At 36.5% G+C, this 25,450-nt stretch overlaps 3 protein-coding genes and 3 non-coding genes across 7 annotated transcripts; 2 read left to right on the forward strand and 4 right to left on the reverse strand.

Moving 5' to 3' along the window:
- Nucleotides 1-653: 653 nt before the first annotated feature.
- Nucleotides 654-9,715, reverse strand: LOC145218848 (synaptotagmin-5-like). Its single transcript, XM_080086249.1, has 8 exons — nucleotides 9,311-9,715; nucleotides 9,155-9,246; nucleotides 6,258-6,387; nucleotides 5,251-5,399; nucleotides 3,517-3,651; nucleotides 3,323-3,458; nucleotides 2,338-2,509; nucleotides 654-1,403 (listed from the first exon to the last, which is right to left on the reverse strand). The coding sequence occupies exons 1-8, from the start codon at nucleotides 9,621-9,623 to the stop codon at nucleotides 1,175-1,177; spliced, it is 1,356 nt and encodes a 451-aa protein (XP_079942375.1). The 5' UTR covers nucleotides 9,624-9,715; the 3' UTR covers nucleotides 654-1,174.
- A 3,195-nt stretch (nucleotides 9,716-12,910) lies between these two features.
- On the forward strand, nucleotides 12,911-16,056 carry LOC145218886 (STE20-related kinase adapter protein alpha-like). Its single transcript, XM_080086283.1, has 10 exons — nucleotides 12,911-13,123; nucleotides 13,183-13,304; nucleotides 13,389-13,497; nucleotides 13,747-13,870; nucleotides 13,937-14,108; nucleotides 14,701-14,805; nucleotides 14,865-14,934; nucleotides 14,991-15,064; nucleotides 15,125-15,281; nucleotides 15,337-16,056. The coding sequence occupies exons 1-10, from the start codon at nucleotides 13,075-13,077 to the stop codon at nucleotides 15,429-15,431; spliced, it is 1,077 nt and encodes a 358-aa protein (XP_079942409.1). The 5' UTR covers nucleotides 12,911-13,074; the 3' UTR covers nucleotides 15,432-16,056.
- A 674-nt stretch (nucleotides 16,057-16,730) lies between these two features.
- LOC145218888 (uncharacterized) lies at nucleotides 16,731-21,730 on the reverse strand. Of its 2 annotated transcripts, none has more exons than XM_080086284.1 (8): nucleotides 21,627-21,730; nucleotides 20,368-20,540; nucleotides 19,348-19,438; nucleotides 18,926-19,010; nucleotides 18,805-18,866; nucleotides 18,680-18,729; nucleotides 18,466-18,541; nucleotides 16,731-17,857 (listed from the first exon to the last, which is right to left on the reverse strand). In XM_080086284.1, exons 1-8 carry the CDS (start codon nucleotides 21,706-21,708, stop codon nucleotides 17,802-17,804), a joined length of 675 nt encoding a protein of 224 aa, XP_079942410.1. In that variant the 5' UTR covers nucleotides 21,709-21,730; the 3' UTR covers nucleotides 16,731-17,801. The 2 variants fall into 2 exon arrangements, with proteins under 2 accessions (XP_079942410.1, XP_079942411.1); XM_080086285.1 differs by lacking the exon at nucleotides 21,627-21,730 and adding an exon at nucleotides 21,112-21,227.
- Nucleotides 17,440-17,511, forward strand: Trnaa-ugc (transfer RNA alanine (anticodon UGC)). The gene has a single exon. It is a non-coding gene; the product is annotated as a tRNA-Ala (tRNA).
- A 1,091-nt stretch (nucleotides 21,731-22,821) lies between the features above and the next one.
- Nucleotides 22,822-22,893, reverse strand: Trnaa-cgc (transfer RNA alanine (anticodon CGC)). Its single transcript has one exon. It is a non-coding gene; the product is annotated as a tRNA-Ala (tRNA).
- A 3-nt stretch (nucleotides 22,894-22,896) lies between these two features.
- Trnas-gcu (transfer RNA serine (anticodon GCU)) lies at nucleotides 22,897-22,978 on the reverse strand. Its single transcript has one exon. It is a non-coding gene; the product is annotated as a tRNA-Ser (tRNA).
- Nucleotides 22,979-25,450: the final 2,472 nt, after the last annotated feature.

Below are 25,450 nucleotides of genomic sequence, written 5' to 3' on the forward strand. Positions count from 1 at the left end.
ACGCAGTCAGAACGAAAACGATTAACATTTACCCGACGATTGTTGTTTTGCAAGATTGAAAGAAAATGTAGGACAATATTCAGTCGCTTTCCACCAATCATGCGACCGGAATTTCCCGCTAAAACTCAACAGGTGCATTCCTGCGAAAAAATGCAATTAAGAGTTGATTGTTCTCCAACAAAGCACTCGATTGTGACAACATAATCACGGACAAAAACTGGAGCGAGACAATTGTGTTCCGCCAAACAGGATTTTCGGCGTAAGCTTGCGGTGACCTCTAACATGACCTTGTGGTGTCACGTGGTAAGATTAAGAGCGCGCAGCAATTAATTTGGAGTAGTATTGGTTAATCCCGCTCAAACCTTTCCGTGTTTTGGGAGAATATTTCGGAAAAACAAAATTCGAACGAAGTTGTCGCGCAGCATTATGACGACATCGTAAAGTGGTTAAACGATACGTTTTGACATTTGTGTCGTAAACAATAATCCCTCACACCTTTTAAGTTTACGATGAGCAATAAAACTTGCAGAAAGCGCACTTGTAAAATATCACAACCGCCACAAACAATGTAAATTGTCGTTCAACAAATCACCGGCGTTACGTCACAAAGCCACGAACTTTCCTCGCTGAACTTTCGAAAATGCCAAAAAACATTCTTAAACCGAATATATATTTCGTCATTGTGACGTCACAAGCGAATACAACGTCATAGTTTTCATACTATTGCACATACGGGTGACGTCGGTAAACAATTGCAATTGTGACGTCATAAACAATTATCTCCTATCGACATTTCACTTTGGAACAATAAGCTCAACATTGCACCTTGAACTGAAAGGTAAAACGTAGGTATTGCGTCACAATAGCAACATTGTTACGTGACAATTCGTAACAAATAATTTAACAGTTTTGAAGTTCGTTTGAAGCAACGCTGGGTGGCAGTATAGAGAGTTCAAATGTTGTTGCAACTTTTGTGAAAAAATATTAATTTCAAGATGAAAATTGAATGCAAGTTTAAAACTCCAGGTCAAAAAATAAAAACACAAGGACCTGCAAGTGATTCGTAAAAGTTATCTAAATGGTAGAGTAGCGACATTGAAACCTCACATGGCAGTACCACAGAAAATAAAACAACATTTTTGCTATTAAAGTTTTGCTGAAACCGATTATTTCGTCATGAAGTAGATTGTGATGACGTAGGAACATCGTCATCAATTCCAGCTCCGCTCTGACCACTAGTGGTGGGTTGGTCGATTCCAGTTGGTGCCGCTAGGTGATGCCAGCGAGCCTGGGGTTTATTGCTCATTAGGTCCCTCCAGTGTTCAAATTCGGCTCCGCTTGAATGCGGACCGATTTCCAAATATCCAATCGCCTCCTTTCGTTCCGCTCGATTGATTTTAAGCCTACAAACACACAATATGTTTTTTTACCAGAATAGCTGATTTTATTGTTTTTGACCTTTTTAAAAATTGCTTTACGAATGAATAAAACCAACTAAGGCGACTGGAGAAATTTCAATTGGTTTTAAATTACTTTCTTTCGAATGTTTAACTGTTTTTTACTTCGTCTGTTGAAGGTAAACATGATAGAAAAATATTTTTTTCAGTTTGTTTTTGTTATTTTCCACAATACTGGATTGTTGAATAAAGTTAATTGCAACATTCAGCTTTCTTAAATTTTGACGTCACAATTGTTGTTTTGCAGCTTTTAATTGTTTCTTAAAATGTTACTAAAGCCCAAATCGTCAGAAAAAAAACATTTTTTTACAAAACTAAATCTATGAAGTGTAATCGTACGGACACAAATAAAGCTGATTTGTTTCAAAATAAATGAGTTGGGCGCCCCTGCATTAAAGAACTTTTAACTTGTGATGCGCCGCACAAAAGCGCCCCTGCATTAAAGAACTTTTAACTTGTGATGCGCCGCACAAAAGCGCCCCTGCATTAAAGAACTTTTAACTTGTGATGCGCCGCACAAAAGCGCCCCTGCATTAAAGAACTTTTAACTTGTGATGCGCCGCACAAAAGCGCCCCTGCATTAAAGAACTTTTAACTTGTGATGCGCCGCACAAAAGCGTCCCTGTCGATTGAAAGTGTTTATTAAGAAAAAGCGCGAGTCCCGGAAAGCCTCCTGTCGTGGGTTCGAATCTCACAGCAGGCTAGATTTTTTTAGCCTACGCCTTGTCATGTGGGAATGCTTGATGACCGGCTAATTCGGTATAACACCTTCAACAGACCTGGCGTACTATGATTTCAAAATGCCGAGAGTGTAATTTTGAATTGTGTGTAAAAACCACGATTTGAAAAAATGACTTGTCTGAATGTCAACTATTCTCACCCTGATTCGTGTACAACGCTGAATTGAATTTCCACCTGCGGTAGGACATCTAGCGGAACTGCAAAGTTGATCGCCTGATTGTAAGTAGGGTTGCAAGTGCGACGCTTAGTGGACGTTTTCTTCTTTTTCAGGAGATTTCCTTCGTGGTAGATAGACACCCGGATGTAAGGGTCTGTAATGAAACAATTGGTTTGAGGTAAAAAAAAATCGGAAAGGCTTGCTCATGTGAATGACTCTAAAGCAGGGGTCTCAAACACGTGACCCGCGAAGTAACTTTAAGAAGTTATGTGTTTTACTCAGGCGGGATACCCGGTCAAACCAATGAATACACGATACAAACATTCTTTAATAGTGGTATATATAACGTTTTAAATAAGATGATCGAAATAAGTGTTCTTTGGAATCAGGAATTGCGATTGTTGCGTCATTCTGTGCCATTGTTTTCGCACAAAGGAATTAAGCACGGTTGGTTCTTTACTCTGCTACACTATATCTGTTCGTTATTTATTACAATATTGTTTTTTAATGTAGCATTAATGAACATTTGACTTTTTAATCATGCAATGTTTGTTGTTGTCATGTTACCCTGTAACAAATGTTTTGATAGTGCGGCCCTCGACTTACTTAAAAGTTTGTTTTTCCCACGGCTTCGAACATAACAGCTTGTTTCAACGTGCTAACGCTGTGTTCGTTTGTAACCTCAAGAGTTAAATGCAAGGAACTTGTTCGAAAATTTAGCCCATATCGGAATATTGGTAAAAAAAAAACACAATAGTTTTAGTCGCAAGAGGCACAGTAATTTTTTGTCAAACAAATTGTAGAAAAGCATTACTAAAATAGTGATTATCCATACTATGGGTCGCAAAAAACACAAAATAAATTTTTAGAAGTATTTGAGTCGGGTTAAAAAATTTGTTAACCGCAGAACTAATGACAACTCGTGCATAAAATATTTAGTGACGTAATTGCCGGTTTCTGACACTACCTGGCGCCCTTCTCTCTCCGTCCGTTTCGACTTCGTTCAGCGATCGAGCCTTCAACAAAACAACCGTCAACTTTTCGGCGCTGGGGAGATAGCCTATCCTGAGAAGCATGTCGCCCGACTGATGCTCGCTTCCGATCTAAACAAAGACCATGACGTCAGTGGTTATGACGTCACACACTCGTTTATGACGTCACCTTCTCGTGAGGTTCGAGTTGGTAGATTTTTCTCCACAGGTCGACCCTGTTGTCGAGTTTGAATTCGTCCAACCTCTGCACAACTGTACCCATGCTTTCGTCGCGCGAATATTGGTCGTAGTTGAAAAACTTGATCTGTGGTAATCATAAAGTAAATAAAGTATGATTTGAACATCAACCCTGCAGTAGCAGTTTTCCGGTAATCACTGTTCTCTACATCAGTGGTTCTCAACCTTTTAAGTTTGCGGACTGGTGAACGTTCAAAACAAATTTTGCGGACCGGTTGGCTTTCAAAATCTACCCAAAATGTATCGCGACAAAAATATGTAATTCAAAAGAAGTATGAAAAATTGATTTTAATGAGAAGTTTGCTGCTGTCTGTTTGTTTGCTGCTGTCTATAAGTCATTGAAAAGTTTGCTGCTGTCTATAAGCCATTGAAAACACACGGAGGAAAGTAAATTAACCTCTAGGCGAGAAAAAAACAAAACATTGAGGGCTTAGAAACAAAAAGATGCAATTACCTCACGCGCGGCAGAATCATTTTTTGGATGTTAATTTCGGCCTTGATTTTGTTTAGCCATTTGTCTTCAAAAATATCTAAAAGATTTGGTGGAGGCATTTGCACAAACACGACGTAAAAACACAGGTGGATTTGCGGTTTGCGCTTTAATATCGCACTATGGTTCTCCGCATAGTTTTTTGAAGACAAATGGCTAAACAAAATCAAGGCCGAAATTAACATCCAAAAAATGATTCTGCCGCGCGTGAGGTAATTGCATCTTTTTGTTTCTAAGCCCTCAATGTTTTGTTTTTTCTCGCCTAGAGGTTAATTTACTTTCCTCCGTGTGTTTTCAATGGCTTATCAGTTTATCACGTCTCCCATTTTTTCTTCTTTCCTCGTGTCGCTTGTGGCCACTCGTTAGTTGTGGTTTGACTCTGTGCTTCACAGTGGTTTAATTTGTACAGTTTTTAAAACATATTTTATAAGTTCAATCACAAACATTACTGCCAACAATCTCTGTTGTCATCATCATCATCGTGTCATCATATACACCACTACCTTGGCAGTAATGGTTGTGATTAAACTACTTTTCAAGTCCGTGTATAGTGTTCCTAAGTATTTTATAAGTGTTTTAACTATTTTATTTTTCCGAACTTTTTTTCGACAGCCTACTACATGTTTGCTTTTTGCAGAAACTGATGATGCCTATTTATTAAGGCGAAATATATATTTCTGTTATTAAAAGAAACGATTTATGCTTTTATCTGTTTTTATGAAACAGTGCAATATTATGGCATTACAGCATAGCATTGATTTTAAACGGCGTTTGTACCAATTATTAAATCACCCACATATGAAATTAGATGGAATAAGAAACCAGCAAAACTAAGACAAGTACAGAACATTTATCATTATTACAAATCTTCACCGTAAAATTGCGACATTATGCTTTTGAAACAGATCAGCTGTCGGTTTTAGTAATAATTAGGGAAGAAGACAAAAACCGTTATATCGTCTCAGCTGCAGAAGACAAGATACTATTAAAACAAGTGCAAACTGAAACCAACGTAAATTTTGGTTTACAACGTAAACATTCAATAAAAACCTTCAGTCAAGGTAGAATTTCAAAAATACCAAGTTCACAATCGAAAGACATCAGTTCTAGAAAAACTAAAATAACTACTTTGTATCGCAATTTCAGTTTTTACGAAACCGTTAAAAATAACCGGACCTGTACAGTTTTCTCTCGCAGTTCGTGAGGTTGAACTTCGAAGGAGAAGTTTTCCTGGAACAGGGGATCCACCGTGTTTCGGATCTTGTGGCTCTCCTTCGAATGCGAACCGGGTAGAACCGATACCACGCAGTAAGGATTCGAGAATTCTAGACACGTAAAAATAATGTTGTTGGATATTAAGCTAAATATAGTAATGTCTGCTAACAATCCTTTTTTTTTTCAATTTTGCTGAAGTTGTATCACAAGCGTACGAGCCTTTCATACTATTTTCATCGACAACTTGGCCTCCATCTTAACATCTTGTGTTGCTACGGGCTAATGTTCACAAATACGTTAAAAGCCAGAAGAAACATCTATTTCGGGTAACCCATTTAATTTGATCGGCAACCTTGCACTGCGGACTATTTTTGAAACTGAGATTTTATCGCGGACCGGCTTTAAAAAACTACAAATATTTAGCACAGCAAACGCCTAAATTAGTGTAAATTATCATCCCCGGGATACATGGGCAAAATGTTTTAAAGCATTTAACCTGAAAAATTATACGGCCCGGTAACGAACTCCTCGCGGACCGGTGGTTGCCGACCACTGAATTATACGACATGTTTCAAAATTTCATTTAATACATTTTTATATCTACGAAGCTTTCTGCCCGTGGATCAATGTTAATAACCTTTTTTTGTAAACTAGCCGTTTTAAAACAGCAAACTAAAACTTGAACAAACGTCAGAGAAAATGTCTAAAAAAAGCTGAGCTGGCGTCATCAGTTCATAGGAACTTTTTGCAACCCTCTTAGTTCTTAGGAATTTAGTTCAAATATGGTATGGAATAGACAGACTCTAGGTGGCGCTAGAGGTAGTTTAAATTAATGAAATGCCAATTATTATTGACGTAACAAAGTAATTTGGAACGTGGTATTCTAAATGTTGTCGACTCTCTGCATTGTGACAAGAACTAAAAGCACTCATGAAAATAGTTGCCGAACAATGCGATTGTTTACTCACGCGATTGGTCTTTTGGTTTAAGATATCTCGCCTGGTCGACATGAATCCGCAAAATGTTGAAAACCGGATCAAATTCGATGGAGAAAAAAACCTGAGGTGGACGACGACCACTAGTGGGCGATCCAGGGTCCTAAAATAAATAAAATTTGGGGTAATATTCATTTTTTTAGGAAATACTAAAACTAAACCTTTTTACCGGCAAAAACTTACAAGTGCTTTTAAAATAAAACTGGCATTTTATCAAACAAGTGAACTTCTACCGCTGATGTATCGTAGCTGACAATACCGGTATGTCTTAGCTGTAATACGAAATACACAGACTGATTTGAGTGTGTGCTGAATTTGTCAGCAAAGTAACGTCAATATATGTCACTGAAATCGCCTGTTGAGCATCCGTGGATCAGGACGATTTCTGTATTAGTACATCTTAACTATTAACATTGGCTTGACAAATGGTCAATATTTTCGACTCAATATAAATTTGTGAAAAGTTTATTTGGAATAAAAGTAATTCTTTGTAGGAATTACAAACACACACAGGCTATTTTTACAGATAAAAACTTATAAACGCTTAAAAAAATACTTCTAATTAAAACCATAACTTTTATTATTGCTTCGAGAAATGTTTCAATTCCACTACTTAAGTTATGTAATGTTTATTTGATCTTTATCGACATGATGACTAAAAGTTTACTAAACAGTGTAAAGGCCGAATCGTGAAAATTTAAAACCAACGCGATTTCGACTTTGATCCAGATGCGCAACACACACAATGGTGGGAACAATTGTTGCTTTATGATCCAACAATATAATGCTGTTTGCCTGAAAACTTCCGCAACCGATTCAAAATAAACGATGGTGTGGGGAAGCAGGAAACCGAAAAATTAAATTTATTGGACAAAAATATAAATATTTGCTGACGAAAATAATTTAAACAATTCTTTTGGTCTTGACTTCCACGCCGATTTTGTTAACAACGTGTCTATTGAATTGGTCACTTTTGATAGTATTTCCTTATAAACCACTACATCTGTACATATGCAATGTCATTTTCTTGCGGTTTCAATGCAAGTAAAGTTTTGAAATAAAGTAAATAAAGTAAATTTATTGTAGTAAACTTGCTAATTGTATCTTACTAGCTCGTGAAGAACTATGAGCCCAAAGTACAAACCCGAAAGTACAAAACCCGACCCAAACCGTTTTTGAGAAGCCCCGAAAGTCTAATTGACAGGCCTATAATAAAGACAACAAATACAATATACAATAATAGACAATTAATCTTGTACCAGGCGTTTTAGGCCTGTTTGACATAAGGTCAGGTCCAGCAACTTAGCTAGTTAAATTTATCAAAAAAATCCTGACACAGAGTGTAAAGTCAGGCCCTAAATCAAGCTTGTTATTTTGAAGAAACCTAAGCCCGAACCCGGCCCGAAAAGCCCTGCTCGACTTACAACTCTGAAAGCGCGTGAGTGAGAATGTGAAAACAAATCAGGAAAACCATTTCTAATCCGAGAAATATGTCAAAATTTTTCTTGTTTAAATTTACCCTAAATACGTTGCAAGTTTTCCGCTTACATCAATGCAAACTTGTAAAACAGCGAAGAAAACAAGCAACTTAATACAAGCATTCGTTGTAACTTGTTTTGGCCATAAAAAAAGTTTTCTAGTTCTTTTTTCTACACACATGATGATGATAATGCTGAGGTTTTCAACTGGGGTAAATTTAACCCCACACGAGTAAACGCTTTATATTTGGCATTAAGTCAAAAAATGGGTGTTTTTTATTGAGATTTGGTAAACAGGGAAAAAAGTTTTAAAATTCTGCTGGTTTGTGACGAAACAAAGTAAGGTCATGTGACTGTCACACGTGACCTGCATGTTGGGTCGCTTGGGTCGTTTGTCATTTGTGTAAGGCAGGAAGCTGGTTTGTGTTGATGAATTGTTTGGTGGAGGGAAGTATGGTGGGAGTTTGTATAACACATACTCATCACTAAACTTGCCACTGGGAGCTTGCTGGTTTAAACGTTATGTTGTTCCCATATTATCAAGTCGCATATGTAATATTAATTCGTAAAATTGATTGGGACAAACTAAATGTAGTTCTTGAACTTTCTAAGCTGTAGGCAACAGCGATAAATTGTTAAGCTGCACATTTTGCAAGCTACAACGACAACTAATATTTCAAAGAGCTGATTTTGCGACTTTAGTGTAATGCGTAAAAGTGCTTTTGGTGACAAATAATATCGAAATAAAAGTTATAGCGTTGTCCCTCATTTCGTTACTAAACTCCAAAACGTAAGACGAGTTTGCGAACGTAAAAAACGAACGGGGAATCCAAAATACGTTTGCATGGCTAAATTGGAAATTAAAGATTAAACGAAGAAAAAAATGTACCCTCCGTTTTTCCTAAAAATCTTGTCTTGAATATTTGTTGCAAAAGCAAAGTTTACATAAGTTTCATGCTGGAGGCCTTGTTTATATTATCTTGGCAGCAAATGTGTCTGACGATGTGAAATTAATACCAACCAAATTTGGTAAATAAGTTTCTTCTTATAGGGGAATATTAAACTTAAGTTTTGCTAATATTTAGCTCTGCGATAGTAAGCGACATTTATTCCGAGTAAATACGGTTTGTCCTTGTCAAGTATTGGATCTTTTTGTGAGATTGACCTTTGTTACCAAGATTTTACGACTTGAAGAAGAGACGTTGAAATAAAATAGCGCACAGCCGCTACAAACAATACACCGCGTTACGGTGTGTTACATCACAATGCGTAGGCTAATGCATTGAGTAGCTGATTAAACAGTATTGTGTCAATATTATAATGCATTTAATGTTATGGTTGGAACCCACAAGTTAAGTATGAAGAATATGGTTGTTGGATAACACCCGTTACCTGATCAATAAACTCTGGAGAATATAATCGCGGATCTATAGCGCTCGGATCAATCGGTTTGTTCATCGATATCAGCTGTTTGCGTTCCGCTTCTACAACAAACAATCGATCAATTATCACAAAACAACCACTAGTTATGACGTCACACAGTCTTACCGTCTCCTTCGTCTACGTCATAGTTGCGGGTTGGGGGGACGACAAATTCTTGTGACGCACTCAATTCTCGTGATGTCATCTGTTGCCCTGGCGCCGGAGCGCGAACAAAAGTTGCTCCCGCGTAAGGAAATTTGGCAATGACGTCATTATGGGCTTTGTTTCCGTATTTCTTGAGAATTCTCGAACATCGGTCGAAGTAGGCGGCATCGCGTTGTCGTTTCTTTATGACGTAAACAATGAGCCAAACAATTAATCCGAATCCGATGATTGAAACAATCGCGATTCCCGCGATCGCGCCTCCAGTCAACGTCATTGTCGATTATGACGTCACAAAAGCCATATTATTGCATCATCAGCACCAGCCCCTATTTGTGTGGTTGTGTTTGATCTGAAAGTTCAATTCATTCATCGGTTACAACAAAAGCAACTGTTTCGTCATTGCAAGTTAAGAAACTGCGCAACAGCACGAAATCGCCCGAAGCATCGTCACTTACGCTACTACTATGACGACATAAACACAGACGCTATTTCCAGTAACTTCGAAGAAAGTTTTATTTGTACTTCATTTTATAATTAATATTCGTTGTGTAATTAAGTTTTGTTTGTAAATCAATTTTTGTATCAAGCAATAATCTCATGCTGCTCAAAACCCTCTAAATCTAAAATCTTTCAGCTTTTTCCGTCTTTTTATCACCACTATGATGACTGTTGTTGGATTTTCAGGCACTTTCAGTTCACAACAAACATATTCACAGTTTTGCCGCAGTAGATTCTCCACAACGACTCACACCACAGTAGAACCCTGCCTGATGTTTTTGTTGAAAAATCTTTTTTCCGTTGGGTAAAAGTCTCGGAATTTTACCGACAACTTCTAACAACTTTAGGATATCCTAAATCGAAAATTTACACAACAAACAAACCTATCGAAAACTTTCAACCGGTAGAATATGCTTACAGCACTAAACATGCAAAAAAAAGTGTTGACTGCATTCATGCTCTTAAGTTTATTTGTTAAATTCACACATGACTTTTTAACCTACAGCATAAACGCTAATTTAAAACTGATTTAAACACACATTCCAATTTGGTCGTGACCAAGAACATTTCATTTTTCATTTTTCACTTCGTGTCTCAATGCAGCGAAATTATCGATTTTCAAACAACTGGTTGAAATTTGCCACCAGCCGATCCATCGAACCTCATTATACTCGCAACTCCCAGACGATTCATGCCTAATTTATTGGACACGGGTCGACAAGGATTCGAAGTGCACATATGCATTTCAAAACTGGCATTCAACGCTACAGATGCTTATAAGCTGCGGACAAGAAAATTACAACAAAATTTTCAACAGAGAGCGTTTTCAATTTTCTGCTTGTCAAAAGCGTTATTGATTTTTCGGTCACAGACATTTTAGCGCTGTTACACCCTTAAATGTTTTAATCCGCAACAAATTGATGCAAATTGCCAAAACCACATCTGATAAATATTTAAAGCATTCGCGTCTTATTGATCAAAAGTGCAAAACTTCTACATTGTACTGTTTACTACCAACCTGATGAGCATTATTCTACAAAACAACATAACTAAACTTGTCATAATTTTTCACTACCACTAAACTATTAACAAAAGCAAAATTCGTTACTTTATTACAAAAGTAACGAAGTTTTTATGTAACAAGCATTCTAAATATTTCGAATCTGTGTTCAGTTTAGCGCAAGTAACAAACAATGATCATGTTCGAAAATCAATACGAATATCTATTATCCATTATCTGTGACGTAACAAAATCAATAATATTAAAATCACTTCAAAGTAATAAAAAGAATAAACATTCCTGAGCGCATTGTTAAACCATTGTGACAGAATTATAACTATTCGATTTGTTTGTTGATTCACAATCAAACGGAAACGGATTTGCGCGTTTGCAAAACATCTGCCGTTTGGCACAAAACGCGATTAATTACAAACAAAAATCGCTTAAAGCAAAAGATCCGCTTTTAAACAAATCGTTTTATTTCGCTCCACAAACGCTGCTGCACAATTTCGCATAAATAGCCACAATCAAAAACAACTGCGCAACATTACAACGTTGTAGAAACATAAATAAACTGCACAAAGTAACAAAATTAGCCTGCAAACTGTCCTGGTTATAAACTTCTTGTTTTTACAAACGTACCAAGCTAACTAAAAGATTAAATTAAACTGCTTCTTGGTCTAATTAACTTTTAACAAAAGTTACAACAATTACCAAAAAAACTCCAATTTGCCTGCAAACTGTCCCTGCTTTTTAAACTGCCTGTTTAACAAACCCCACAATAACAGTTAGTATCAACATTTAAGCCGTTCTGTCAGCAACGTGCAGTATTCAAATCATGTAAATTCTCACCTAACACGAACATACGCGCATGATATTCCACCTCGGCTAAATGCCACAGAGACGAAATACTCGCAAATGTTAACGAAATAAGAAGTTTAAATAAAAGACCAACAAAAGCAATCTAAACTTCCAACTTTTACAGACTGTAAGTATTAAGGCCTTCGTATAATCGTGTAAGTATAATCGTTACAAGACTGTACCTGACTGTGTCAATGAGTAGAAGTTTTTATTAGATTTTGCCTTTCGTAATGTAAAACTTTTATTGGATTCAAACCGCGCAAATTTACTACATCACTATGATACCTTCGAGGAGTAAATGAAACGACCCAAACCTAAACTTTTTTGAAGGTTTTAAGTTAAGTTAGGTTCAGAAACTGTTGCAGTAACTGTAGCAGGCGTGCACTTTTTCTCTAAAACTTGCTTCAAATGCTCCAGAAACCCAATTTTATCCTCAGGCAAGTAAAAACCTGCGATCCAGCAATCAGCTAATATTCGTTCCAGCAGCCTCAAGCCTTGTAGCATCTGCCCAAGGACCTTGCGCACACAACGCTTCGTTATCGCATTCAACAGTTTCCTGTTTACAGTCACCAGTACGAGTGAGGTTAAGCAGGCAGGAAACAATCTGGCTGACAGCAACTAAACCCTCGAATCACGAAAAACTTTGCTCAAGACCGGAAACGAATGTTCCATACAACTATTGTTACGTCACTGATCTGTATACAGTGACACACAGTAACACAATAAGAGGGCAATTATGTATTTTGCATTTTGCAATCCAGTAGGTTAATCAGCTAAATCAGCATACCTCCTAATCAGAACACATTATGAACGTTAATCATTTGCTACCAGTGTAAAATTTTTAAACTTTTGCTTGTGCTAACAAAAATCATTTTTTACATTTCAACCTATTTTCCAAACTATTTTATTTTATTGATGAACAGCGACTTTGGTGGTAGGGAGTGGAAGTGGTTCTTCTATGAGCTACGTTAGTTTATCAACCGGCGCCTGTAATTTTATTTAATTCTGTTCACCACAAAACTGTCAAGCAATATTTGTTTTGTGTAAATAACTGCGCAGCTATTTGAGATAGAACTTGTTCTGTTGAAATCAGTAACATTTCGACACATGTTGAGGTATTTTTACAAGAATTTCGCAGTATTTTGTTGAAAAAAATAGCGTAGAAGGGTTTTCCAAGCTTTTTATGTTAATGCTTTCACTTTTTACTTTGAAATAATTGTACTTAGGCTATAGTTTCCAAGCAGTTAAAGAGCCATAAAAGTTTTTGTATAACTTTACTACAAATGCAAAAGTTTGTAAATCTTTGAAAACTTTCAAACCTCACCATAATTGAGAAAAAAGGATATTTTTGTATGGCTTTGGCACGATGACAAACAATCTAACTATTTCTGAATTTAACCTTATTCAAGTAGTAGGTAAGTGGAAAACTTGGTCTTTATATTTCTTTTAAAATTAATCCATTCTTGCTATTTAGGTCGTAGCTGTTTTTCGCCAACATCAGTTTATTTGTCAAAACGTCGCAAATCCAGCAAATTATGTGCTATTCGTGCTACCGACTTAGAAAGTTGTTCTTTGCTGTCACTTGCATACATCCAAGTAAGAAATGAATGAAAAGTGTTGTTTAACTTTCAATACGTAATTCCTAAAAATGCTTACACAAAAATATTTTTCTGTTTCCAGCATGAACTTGTTGTGTCGAGATCATTTTGCCATCCTAATGTTTTGATTCATGAAAATGCATTTGTTGATTGTAGGAATCTTTACGTTGTCACAGAAATGATGACATTCGGTAAGAACAATATATCAAACTTACTCAAGTCATAGATTTACCATGCCCAATCAAAATAAAACTGTCTTCCGACATTGTTAGGTTACTGCAGACATTTTACCTATTGCTGTTATTATTATTTTGCATTGTAATTAATGTAATATACAAAATGGGTTGTTGTGGTGCTTTTAATCAAGCCAATTTTGGCCTAATTTGTAAAAGTAGCACAAATATTTCAATTTATATTTAAGTGATTTTTTTCTTGTACAGGTTCCTGTTCTGATTTAATCGAAGCACATTTTAAATACGGACTTGATGAAACAGTCATATCTCACATTTTAAAGGGAATTTTAAAAGCTTTGCAATACATTCATCAATTGGGATTCATCCACAGGTATTGTGGGGTGCAGACCTTTCAATTTCTTCTGTACAAATTGTTTTATTATTTGCTGGTTTTCAGAAATGTAAAAGCAAGTCACATACTTCTGTCTGACAATGGGGTTGTAAAACTCTGTGGTCACCGAAACGTCATCACATTTTTGAGCAAGGAATACAGAATACAAAAAGTTTATGATTTTCCTAAGCATGATTCTATGCTGCTACCCTGGTTGAGTCCTGAAGTACTTAAACAGGTAAATTCACTTGGCTTTGCATTTGCTCCAGTATAAAAACAATGATTTGGATGAATTCAACTTGGTGAAACCATTGCACTACAACAAATTAGTAATTAAGCTGCAGATGATGCACCCTGTTTTCACCTGTAATGTCTCATTAGTGCAGCTGGTGAAAGACATTGGCTGTATGACTAGGTTATAGTGCTCCAGTTTGTTAGGAGTAACAGGCTTGAATGCTTTTAAATTGGTCATGATTGGAAAAATGATTTTTCATCAGTGGTGATTTAGTTTGTGTTAATTAATATTTCCCAAGCCTAAGCAGGGTTTATCACACTCTGCAAGGTATATTAAAGAGGTTATACCAAACCAAGCCAGTATCTCAAGCATTTCTCCCATGTGGCAAGGTCTGATGCAATGACCAAAGGTTTAACACAGACAAATTGAAACTTCAAATGATATTTCCCATGGGGATATGTCCCTGAAACAATTAATTTGTTCAATATCAGTTAACATGAATTATGCCTGGCACTTTTAACTCGCACCTTAATAATGTTGACCAGCAAACTTGTTTTTATAATACTTTTTTATGTGAAACATTTTAAATTTAAAGGACATGGAGGGCTACACTTCACAATCTGATATATACAGTCTTGGTATAACAGCATGTGAACTCGCTAACGGACATGCACCATTCACAGATATGCCTTGTACACAGGTAAATGAATTTGCTGCTTGCAAAAACAAAACACAACAACAAAATATTATTTTGATTAGATGCTTTTAGAAAAATTAAATGGAACTGTTCCGTGTTTGTTGGATGAGACGACCGTACCCCCAACAGAAGGTAAAATTATATTTTTGTGTTGTAATTACTTTTTTTTAGTCCTACAAACATTTTAGACCCAAGCTCCCCTGAAAACAATGAGCAGCAGATGGTTTCCCGCTCGAGAAAGTTTTCTCCGAATTTCCACAAGGTGAACTTTTTGAAAATTTAAACTATTTTTGCAAGAAATTACTAATGGTTTTGTTTCCAGTTTGTTTTTTCCTGCCTGCAGTTTCAACCTTCGTCGCGCCCCACTGCCTCCGAAGCACTTTGTGATTTGTTCATCGAGCAAACCATTCTCACGCCGATTGATTTGGCTGAAAAACTGAAACCCCTCGTCCCGATAACTTCCTTCAATCCTGACAAAGGTGAAACCAAATAACTTTTCAATTTCACCTATTTACCTGAAGTTTTTTTTTATAGATTTGCTTCCATCAATTGACATCAAAGTTTTAGAAGACAAAATTGCATCAGTAAATTTAACTGACGTCTCATGGGACTTTGATGTTACAGGGTAAATTTTCCGGAGGTTTTATTGCTTTAGTTATAATGTTACACTTTATTTGTGAAATTTGAGAGTATGTTATTTGTCTTCAGCATATTAACAAAGTTGCGTTGCGGTAATTAATTTGAATTATTATTTACGCCACTAAAAACCCACACATGGGTAAAATTGTTTGATAAAAACAACATCCATCAAAAATTTGCACTTTTTCTTTCAAATTTTAATCGAAACATGTTTCCCACTGTATTTCAGTCCAAAATACTTCAGTAACAACATCTCTAGATCGTTATTGTGTCAAATTTATTTTGTGTAAACACTGCTATGGTAAAGTTCCCACTAGTCCAAAAGTTGAAAACAATATTTCCATTGCAAATCATTTTGTCTGTGTTTGTTGAAATGAATTTAATATTGCGTGAATTTAAAATGAATTTATAAAATGTTTTAACAATTGTTTCCGCATAAAAAAGTTTATCTAAGTTAAGTGCTGGCCCTGTTAAGCATTGCTACCTAATTCTGCCGTCCCAATGAATTTCTGCGTTAAGTATTTTGGTGTAACATCTGCTGATTTTGTTTGTTGATGCGAAAGTTTTTATGTCCTGCTGAATATGTCACTGTGAAATAAAAGTACACAAAAATCAGTCGTGCGTTTTTATGGTTGAAATAGTGTTTGAATGAATGTGTCTGTTGTCATGTAGAGTTAGCTTAGTGGGTTTCTTAACGAGCTTCGTGCAGACAACCATATAGCGCTTGCATAGGCGTCGATTTTTTAGCATAGATTTTCTGTTCTGGGGTGGCAAAATTTGGTCAGGTAGTTTCTTACGTAATCAAACCACACTACGATACACGTTAAGGTTTGTAGATGCCACTTCGCGGATATTGGCAGGGTATAAACACGTACATTATACTCTGTGCGCAATCTTGCTTAACTTGGGCGCAACTAAGAAAGTCATGTCATAAATCTTCCGTCTAGTTGTGTAGTTATGATGTCACAATGCGATAGTGATGTAATCACAGCAGTGTACTGGTTCGTGGCGAGAAAAGTGCATCTCGTGTTGAGTAGCGTTATTTACCCGAAGCAGTGTGGTTCAGAAGTTAACATAACGCAGAAAACGCAACGTGACATGTGATGCATAAGCAGAGATCTGTAAATTAATTATACATGTTCAATTTTGCAAAAGTTTTGAATCGGCATTGCAGTTTCGACACGAGATTTGCGCACATGGGTGGCCGCTGCAATTAAATTTTCCGTGCATGGAAATGGAACGCTGTGACACAATATAATTTCCAACTGCTAATTAACATCCACAACACATAAAAACGTGAAATTTTGCCATTGTTACGTCTTGTTCAGACTTGCTCTGGAGAAGCAAACTTGACGAAAATCACTGAAGCGAGTAGCGCAAAATGGGTTTTCCCCTTGCGTTGTTCAAAAACAATGAGAGATTTCACATAGCTTGCTTTGCACAGGCTCGAAATATTCGAAAGAGCGCATGTAAATGAAATAAACGCATATCTTTAATGCACGTATATAAATTTGGCCAGGTAATTTCTGGGGTGGCAGCATAGCTATTTTATAATGGCTGCCACCCCAGAGATTTTTAGTGGGGTGGCCGCCACCCCTGCCACCCCGGGAATCGACGCCTATGAGCGCTTGTTTCATGCACGACTTTGCAAGTATAAAGCGAGTTTCCTAACGAGCTTCGTGCAGTCAACCATAGCGCTTGTTACATGCACGACTTTGCAAGTATAAAGCGGGTTTCCTAACGAGCTTCGTTCAGTCAACCATAGAGTGATTACTTTTTCAGCAGAATTTTACTCGTTGTAATTTATTCACAAGTGAAGTGAAATTAACTCAACAAATATTATTCATTTCAAACATTACACAATTTAGGCACTCATTGAAGCTCTAAACGCAGACTATTACAAGTAGTAGCCAGGAATCCAGATTATTGATCGAAAAAGTCTCTTCAGTCAACCGCGCGTTTCATTCAATAACCGTTTTACTGCCGTGAAAGTCGTGCGGGGATGTAGCTCAGTGGTAGAGCGCACGCTTTGCATGTGTGAGGCCCCGGGTTCGATCCCCGGCATCTCCAAACTTTTTTCATGTTCAATTCGATCAAACAATTTCTAATTTTTGTATTCCTGAGAAATATTTTTCACCACAACAAATACTTACAATTACAACAAGAATAACAGTTGGTGGAAATTTAACAATCCATTTTTCCTGAGAAACATTTCTCACATTTCCAAACAAAATAAATTTGTCAACAAAATAAAGTCTTCTTGCACAAAGAAGTAGGTTTCAAACCGTTTTCCCTGACATCAATGTATCGACAAATTTCCTCGTACACATGCCACCCCATGTCGAAATAAGTGATGATTTTCATTTTGAAAGTTTACTTCCAACATTCCAATGCTCTGGCGGTGGCAGAAACGTTCCTGAATAAAAAGTCAATTTGTATTTGTTCATGTTCTAAGTTTAATCTTGCTTAATTAGATTTCAGTCCAACAAAATCGACACGTAACTTGTAGCGATTTAAAAAAGCCCATTAGATAGTAAACGAATTAAAAACGTAAGTGTTTAAAAAGTGTGAAAAAATGTTGAACTTAAAAATAGGGAGATGTTTTGTATGAAAACTTTAAAACTAAGGTAAAACTTGTAAAGCTGAAGAAACTTTTGCTCTTTTAAGTCATCTATTGAAATGTAAACTTTTGTAATTTTAGTTTTCACGTTAAAAGCTGTACCAAAAAAATACGTAGGCCTAGCCTACATGCCTGTGTGCGTTTCCAAAAAAATTACGGTAAATGTAATTAAAGGCCAAATAAAGGTTAATCAGATTGGTTTGACGAAAAACAATAGAGTTGTTTTCGAAAATTAAAAGTGTTAGCCAATCTAATATCATTAGTACAAAATATTATTTGTGCTCGCTGCTTTAAAACAAATATTTTATTACAAAAATCCAATCTTTATATTGTTTTGACAATTTTCCCGTAAATGATGTAAAATTTAATTTCTATGTTAAAAATTTATATTCATATTTTCTTACCGAACTTAAACTGGTTCCATGGATTTGGATACTGAGGCGGAATAAAGAAAGCCCAGTTGGTCAAGTTGGGGCGGAACTACAGAAAAAACGAAAAATAATAAAACAACAAATAGTGTTCGCAACACACAAATGTTGACAAAAAACATTAAAATTTAAACGATTTTTGCAGCTAAAATCATCGAAAAATAATTAAAATAAAAACCGTAGCACTTACCGGTACAGATAAATCATGAGTGGGAGGAGAATTACGGAGCCCAGAGAAGTCTAAACATTTCGGTTTAAAAAACAAAAAATAGCCTTTTAAGTCAAATAAAAAATATCACTATTGTGGGAAATTACCTGAAGCTCCTGGAAAGTTTGTTCTTGTTTCGTTTTTGTTTTTCGTTTTGATGATTTTTTCACTAAAACCACAACGAATTATCAATACAGTATATGTGGTTTATATTTGTTGTCTTAATACCTCTCCTGTAATTTTTCGGTTGCTTTCGGACTGGAATCCGGCTGCTCCGAGTCTACTTTAGGTTTGCTTGATCCAGAAACATCGGCTTGATTAAAAAATTATAAAATAATAAAATGAAAATTTCTCAAAAAAACTGTAAAAAACGTCCAAAAGATGTCGCTGCTGTACATTAAAAGTCGTTATAATTTTTTATGTATTTGTTTCAAAATTTACGACGCGAAAAACAATTATTATGTTTTTTCCTGGTTTCAATTATTCTACAATTAATTTTATGCACTGTGCCGTAATAACTGAAAATTTCGTAAAAATATTTTTCAATTTACAACACAATTTAACCTACAAAATATTTAAAAAAAAATTAATGTCAATTATGCAACAAGTACAAAAATAGACAAACAGGTATTGTGACGTAACAAACACACCACTTTTATCTTGTGTTTCGTCACAATCCGTTTTGTTTTGTTTCAGCTTTTGTATTCTCCTGTACTTCGCTCTTCGATTTTTAAACCAAACCTTAAAAGAGAACATGTTGATTTTTCCCATGGATCTGTGGTGCTTGGGTCGGATTAAAACTACTTATGAGATTAAACGCTAACTCCGCTTGTGTCGAGAGTTTGGAGTGGACGACGCGAATAAAGTACTTTAAACTGGGGTTGTCAGAAAACGTGATATATGGTTTTCATGCGATAACACAATAAATATGTTGTTTTGTTTGCTAGTGTGGTTTGAGTAGATTAATTTTATAACCAGTGTGAAATTTTCACTAGAGTAAACTTAAAATACTGTTTAAACTCTTTGTATTTTTAGTGACAATGCCAACAGCGCTTGTTAAAAGTGTGTTAATGTAATGGATAAAACTCCATTGTACACAGACTCTCTTTACAAATGTTCGTAGTGTCACATATTTTGTCACATGAATTGTTGCAATTTAAATTTTGAATTACCGTTGTCAACTAATCAATTCAAATTCTCTACATTTCGTCACAAAATTATGTTGTCATTAAAATTTTTAACTTCCCTAAGATTTCAACGCACCAGAGTTGCAAGTCGGGCCGGGTTCGGTTCAAGCCAAAGTATCGGGCTTAGGTTTCTTAAAAAATGGGCCGGGTTCGGACTTAGGTTTCTTTAAAAAACGGGTTTGATTCAGTCCTGACGTTACACCCTGTGTCAGTATTTTTTTCATGAGTTTAAGTAGCTAAGTAGCCGAGTTGCTGGACCTGACCTAATGTCAAACAGCCCTAAACTGCCTTGTCCAAGACCAATTGTGTATTGTGTTTGTTGTCTTGGTCTATTCTTAGACTTCAATGTATGGGCTTGTCAATCAAACGTTTGGGCCTAAACGGGCTTCTCAAAAACGATTCGGGTTCGGGCTCCAATTTCAGGCCCGTTTACAATTCTGGAACGCACAATTATCAGAACTTCGCGTAAACGCAAAACCTCACCTGTATTCTCGCTTCGGACAAGTTCGTTCTCAAGGCCAAGTTCTCGCGCACTTCCACATCGGGGTATTGCCCTAAATTGAAAGTGCTCTCTAGTGCTTCGAGTTGTGCAGTGGTGAAAGCTGTCCGGCTTCTTCTGTGTTTTCGGGGAATTTGACCATTGCGAAGCATAAAGTCTGAAACATCAACACAATAGTTGGAAACAGGAGTTTCAGAGAAATATTCTAAACCAGTGTTTCCCAAACGATTTTACCCCAGGTCGCACTATTATTTTATTATTAAAAAGCGCACCATTGATAGTAACAATGGAAAATTAGAGATTCACTGTTATAAACGCTAAACTTCTGTTTGGATCTACGAGCACTTTAGTAACTTTTCACAATCAACTTGGCAAATTGCAAAATTAGGTTTCCAAAACTTTTATGCTCATACTTTTACTAAACCATTTTGTGTAAAAACCAAAGCCATCTGTTGTTGCAAACACATCCTCTTGTTACTGGGACCTTATTGTCTGGCGCATAAATACCTAAAACGACCTGATAACGAAAACATTATGCAGCGACCTACTTAGGGTTTTCGAGATTTATCTTAAAATGCGTTTTGACTGCGTTAACAGTAGGTTCAAATTCTGACCTACTGTCAGCAGGTTTTTACTTTTAACGGCTCTTGTCAGCGCTTTACAGTTTAACTTGGGTACGACTGTTCAGCGCTGTTTGTTTTTAGATACTGATGATGCCTGTAACTTACGTGAAATATATATATGTTATCTAAACATAAAAAAACGGTGGACTTCAGACAAGTTTTCAATCCTAAAAGGCGGTTGTAAAATAGTGTTTCAGAAATACAACAGCCATCTTCCACAAAACCATTATTTTTATTTTACAAAGCTAAAAACATCTAGCTTTGCCAACAAACAATTGGCATTTACGCATATTTTTTAAAGAAAAGTTTCGAAGTCTTAAACAAATAAGACCCTGATTTTATGATAAACGAACTCTAAATAAGCTGTGATGAATAACAAAATTCAAACCTGCCTCATATCGACGCTAAACTTCTACCAACAGTTGCAAACACAGTTAGCTGCAGAAAAACTAGAAAAAAAACCTAACGCCAAAAATGGTTGCGTTCGAATTCACTTTAGAAAACCGATTTTTATGTAGTTGTTTTTAATGCACAAAAAGCGCATGGGAGACTTTATATTTTAAACATTATTAAAAAAAATTAGGAAATATTTTCAAAACAACATATAGTTTTTGAAATACCTGCAATAATTGCGGGATTGGGAGTTCCGAGTATTGGTCGTGTCAACTGACTCAGATAAAGTAAGTCTTGAAACGAAGACATTATTGCAAGAGAAAATCCTCAAACTTCTGAAAATCATAGTTAAACAAGTTAATGTAACGAAATTGAGGAAATTCTGACTCGTAGTTATGACAACGCTTAATGCTTCTGCGAGTGATACAAATCAAACAGCGAAAACTTTCCAACCAATTAACAAACCCGATTCGGACAACATTTCAAACTGTCTGATGCGGCGGAAAAGTTTTCACGTAAGGGATTATTTCCAACTTTCCACTTAAACATACTTCACACGCACTTAAGTGAGATTATAAGCAAATTATTCGCACTTCACAAAACTCACAACTATTCGCGTGTTTTACAACGTAAGTTGAACCAACTTATGTGAATTTAGCACAGGTATTTCTTAGTGCGTAAACAAAATTAAGAGATTTATTTAAACCGAAAAAAATCAAAACAAATAATTAAGATCTACTTAAACTAAAATTTGAATATTTTGGCGCAAACGCAAAACAAAAACGACATATAAAACCATACTTTTTAGTCACTATATTTATTCAAACTTATATTTCACCTGCAAATCATTATGACAGCAAAAAAACAAAATGTGCAACATTTGAAAGCTTATGTTGCTTAAATACGCCCAGACAGTCGATAATTAGATTTTCAAAAGGTCAAATTCTCCCTTAGGAAAGAAATTTTTCACGCCCCAATAGATTGATTACGTAATTAGCGCTTCAAGCCATTAAATGGAAAATCAACGGCTCATTACGAATCAATCTCGTTTAAAACGTGTCGGTTTCAAAAAGATCTGTAATGGAATAAATAATGTAAAATTCACAGTACGCCAGGCCTACGAATCAGCCGGTCACCAAGCATTCACCAAGATATGGCAAGGCATTGACTAGAGAATTTAGCCTGCGGTGGGATTCGAACCCACGACAAGAGTCTTTCCGTGACTCGCTGGTCTGCATCGACGCTTTAGGGCTGATCCCAGCTATTCATCTATGTCTTAACGGAATAAATAATGGAATTAACTGCACGAATCTCCAATGCAACTGTTGAAGTTAAAATAAGTTTTTGTGACGCAATTATAATTAACACCTCAATAAAGTTAGCGTATTTGTTTCTGTTTTGTATTCAAACAAGCGAAATGTTTGGAGATGCCGGGGATTGAACCCGGGGCCTCACACATGCGAAGCGTGCGCTCTACCACTGAGCTACATCCCCAAGCGACGAGGATGGGATTCGAACCCACGCGTGCAGAGCACAATGGATTAGCAGTCCATCACCTTAACCACTCGGCCACCTCGTCTTGTTGAAGAAACAACTAAATATTAACTAGTTGACGGAGGTTAACGCTGGGTGATATGGGGCCCACTTAATGGTTTGGCTAATACTTGGCGGGATGCCAGAGAAGAAGCTCTTTTGCGTAGAGGATGAATATGTTGTTTTAATCGCGAAAAAAGCTCATGTCACCTCACTCAGACAGATATTGACGTGCAATTTAATGGTTCGCGTCTTATTTAGGGCTAAACTTACTGTGATCCGCTTGACAATCGTGTGCAGAAAGTGTTCGCGCGCTGCACAAACGCCTCAGAAGGACGGCACCCTGTGGGGGACCTTCAAACAATTATATTTTTGTACCGGCCTTTCGACTGTCCTACACACTTGTTGTAGATTTTCATGAAACAGTTGTTATTTTACTTTTATACGAAACCAGTAAAAACACTGACTTGCTAAGTTGTCATGAATACGGTGCTTACTTCGTTAACGAATTTATGTACAAATTTTCACAACCCTTCACGAATGTTCACAATATGATGTTTGTAGTTTTCATTAAAGCGAACAGAAAACAAAGAATTCAAATCTATATTCAACTTTAACTTACGTTGCTCTTGTGCGTCACCAAGCGGACAATTAAAATTGTGTCTTAAAAATTGGGCTGACGTCACCTTTGTACGTCACACATCAGCTCACTCATGAATCGTGTTGACGTGGTGCTAGGAAATCTCCTAAAATATCATTTTTAGTCATTTAGATTGTTTCTCATAAGTCATTTTAATTGGGTTATTAAATGGGTAAATCCTTTTCATATATTTTGGAGTAATGGTTCTTTCAATACATCTGCGCCTATTAAATACAAATTAAACATTTGCCCAAAAATGACAAAAATGACCCTATCTTTCGCTTCTAAAATTGATTTTTCCTGTATTTTCGGTTTCATTTTCCCACGCTCGTCACACTTGACTGGCTTGCAGTTAGCTTCGCCAAATCCGAGTAGAGTGGAATGTTTTTGACCCGAATAATGAGACGGCTCGTTTGAACTTATCTTATCCTGTCCCTGGCGGTTTTACACAACTTCTTTTGCAATTGTTTGGTGTTAAGTGGTTTCATTTTATATAGTGCAAGTGTTGTTCTTCTAGCAAGTTGTTAAATTTGCATTTTGTTCAAAATGAAAGATGTAGATGTCAGTTCCTTTGCCGAATTGGTCTTAGAGTTTTTACTGTGGCTTGCAGATTGGGGAGGTCTTTATTTTACCCTTGGGAGGAGCATTTTTTATTGTTAATGCTGGCGATGATTTTGTTAAGCTACTTTAGAGTTGTAAATGGGCCTGAAATTGGAACCCGAACCCGAAAGTGCAAGCCCGAAACCCGGCCCGAATCCAAATCGTTTTTGAGATGCCCGTTCTGGCCCGAAAGTTTGATGGACAGACCTATTCATTCAAGCACCAAGAAAGACCAAGACAACAAACACAATAGACCATTAATTTTGAACAAGATGTTTTAGGGATGTTTGACATTAGGTCAGGTCCAGCAACTGGCTACCTAGTCAGTTAAATTTATTCCAAAAATATTCACACAGAGTGTAAAGTCAGGCCCGTTTGCTGACGAACAACTCTGAGCCACTTATCGTCAAATATGTCCAGTACGTGGGCTGGTAACTTTTGCACAAACTGCACATAAAAGCATTCTGCAATATCCAAATATTTATCGAATACCGCTCTGTATAGCATAATGCAATAGCATAATGGTGCGCTAACGCCGACTTGTCGTCATTCGCGTTGTGTTGTCGAGCTTTTTTACGCGCATCAATGTCCGTTCCAACGGGTGGAAAAACGTTTTTTTGTTTGGCCAACGTATTGTGCGTTGTGCCGCGCCTGATCCTCTTGATACAGGAATGTCATCTACAACGTGACCGACTCTCACAAGTTTTTTTTTCGTTCCTGGGATTCAACTGGTCAGGTGTCCAAGATTCAGAACAGAAGATATGGCTATCGTGCAAAATGAATATCTGCCAAGAAACGGACGACAACGACTGCACAATAGTGTAAAATAATATTATTTTTAAATACTTTTTCATATTCCTTTTGTTTCATATATTAAAATTAGTTGTTTTGTTAACATGATTGTGTCGAGGCTTGTAAATTTAGTATGAACGAAATGGTTTATTAAATTAAACATTCTTAAAGAGTTATTCTTGTGGGATTGGTAATTTAAACGTTTCAAAATATAATCTCCCTTGAAGTATTGTATGTTGTGAAGCATCAGTTGGTATATTAACGGCACACAGCTACCAACATAGGGTCGTGTAACAATAAGCGATGTGTGCGCGGAAACCGTTGAACGCTCGGCAGCTATTAGCTGCCATCATAGCTCATCAGATCAAACGCCGTATCACCATGCTGTTGAAAAATAATCTGAATAATAAAGCATGTAACAGAAAAACCAAGAAACATGCGTTAAAGTTTTTCAGGACTTTTGTTCTACAGGACTGTTTAACCAAT

Source organism: Phallusia mammillata, chromosome 3 (assembly GCF_965637545.1).
Source record: "Phallusia mammillata chromosome 3, kaPhaMamm4.hap1.1, whole genome shotgun sequence".
Classification (NCBI taxonomy): Eukaryota; Metazoa; Chordata; class Ascidiacea; order Phlebobranchia; family Ascidiidae; genus Phallusia; species Phallusia mammillata.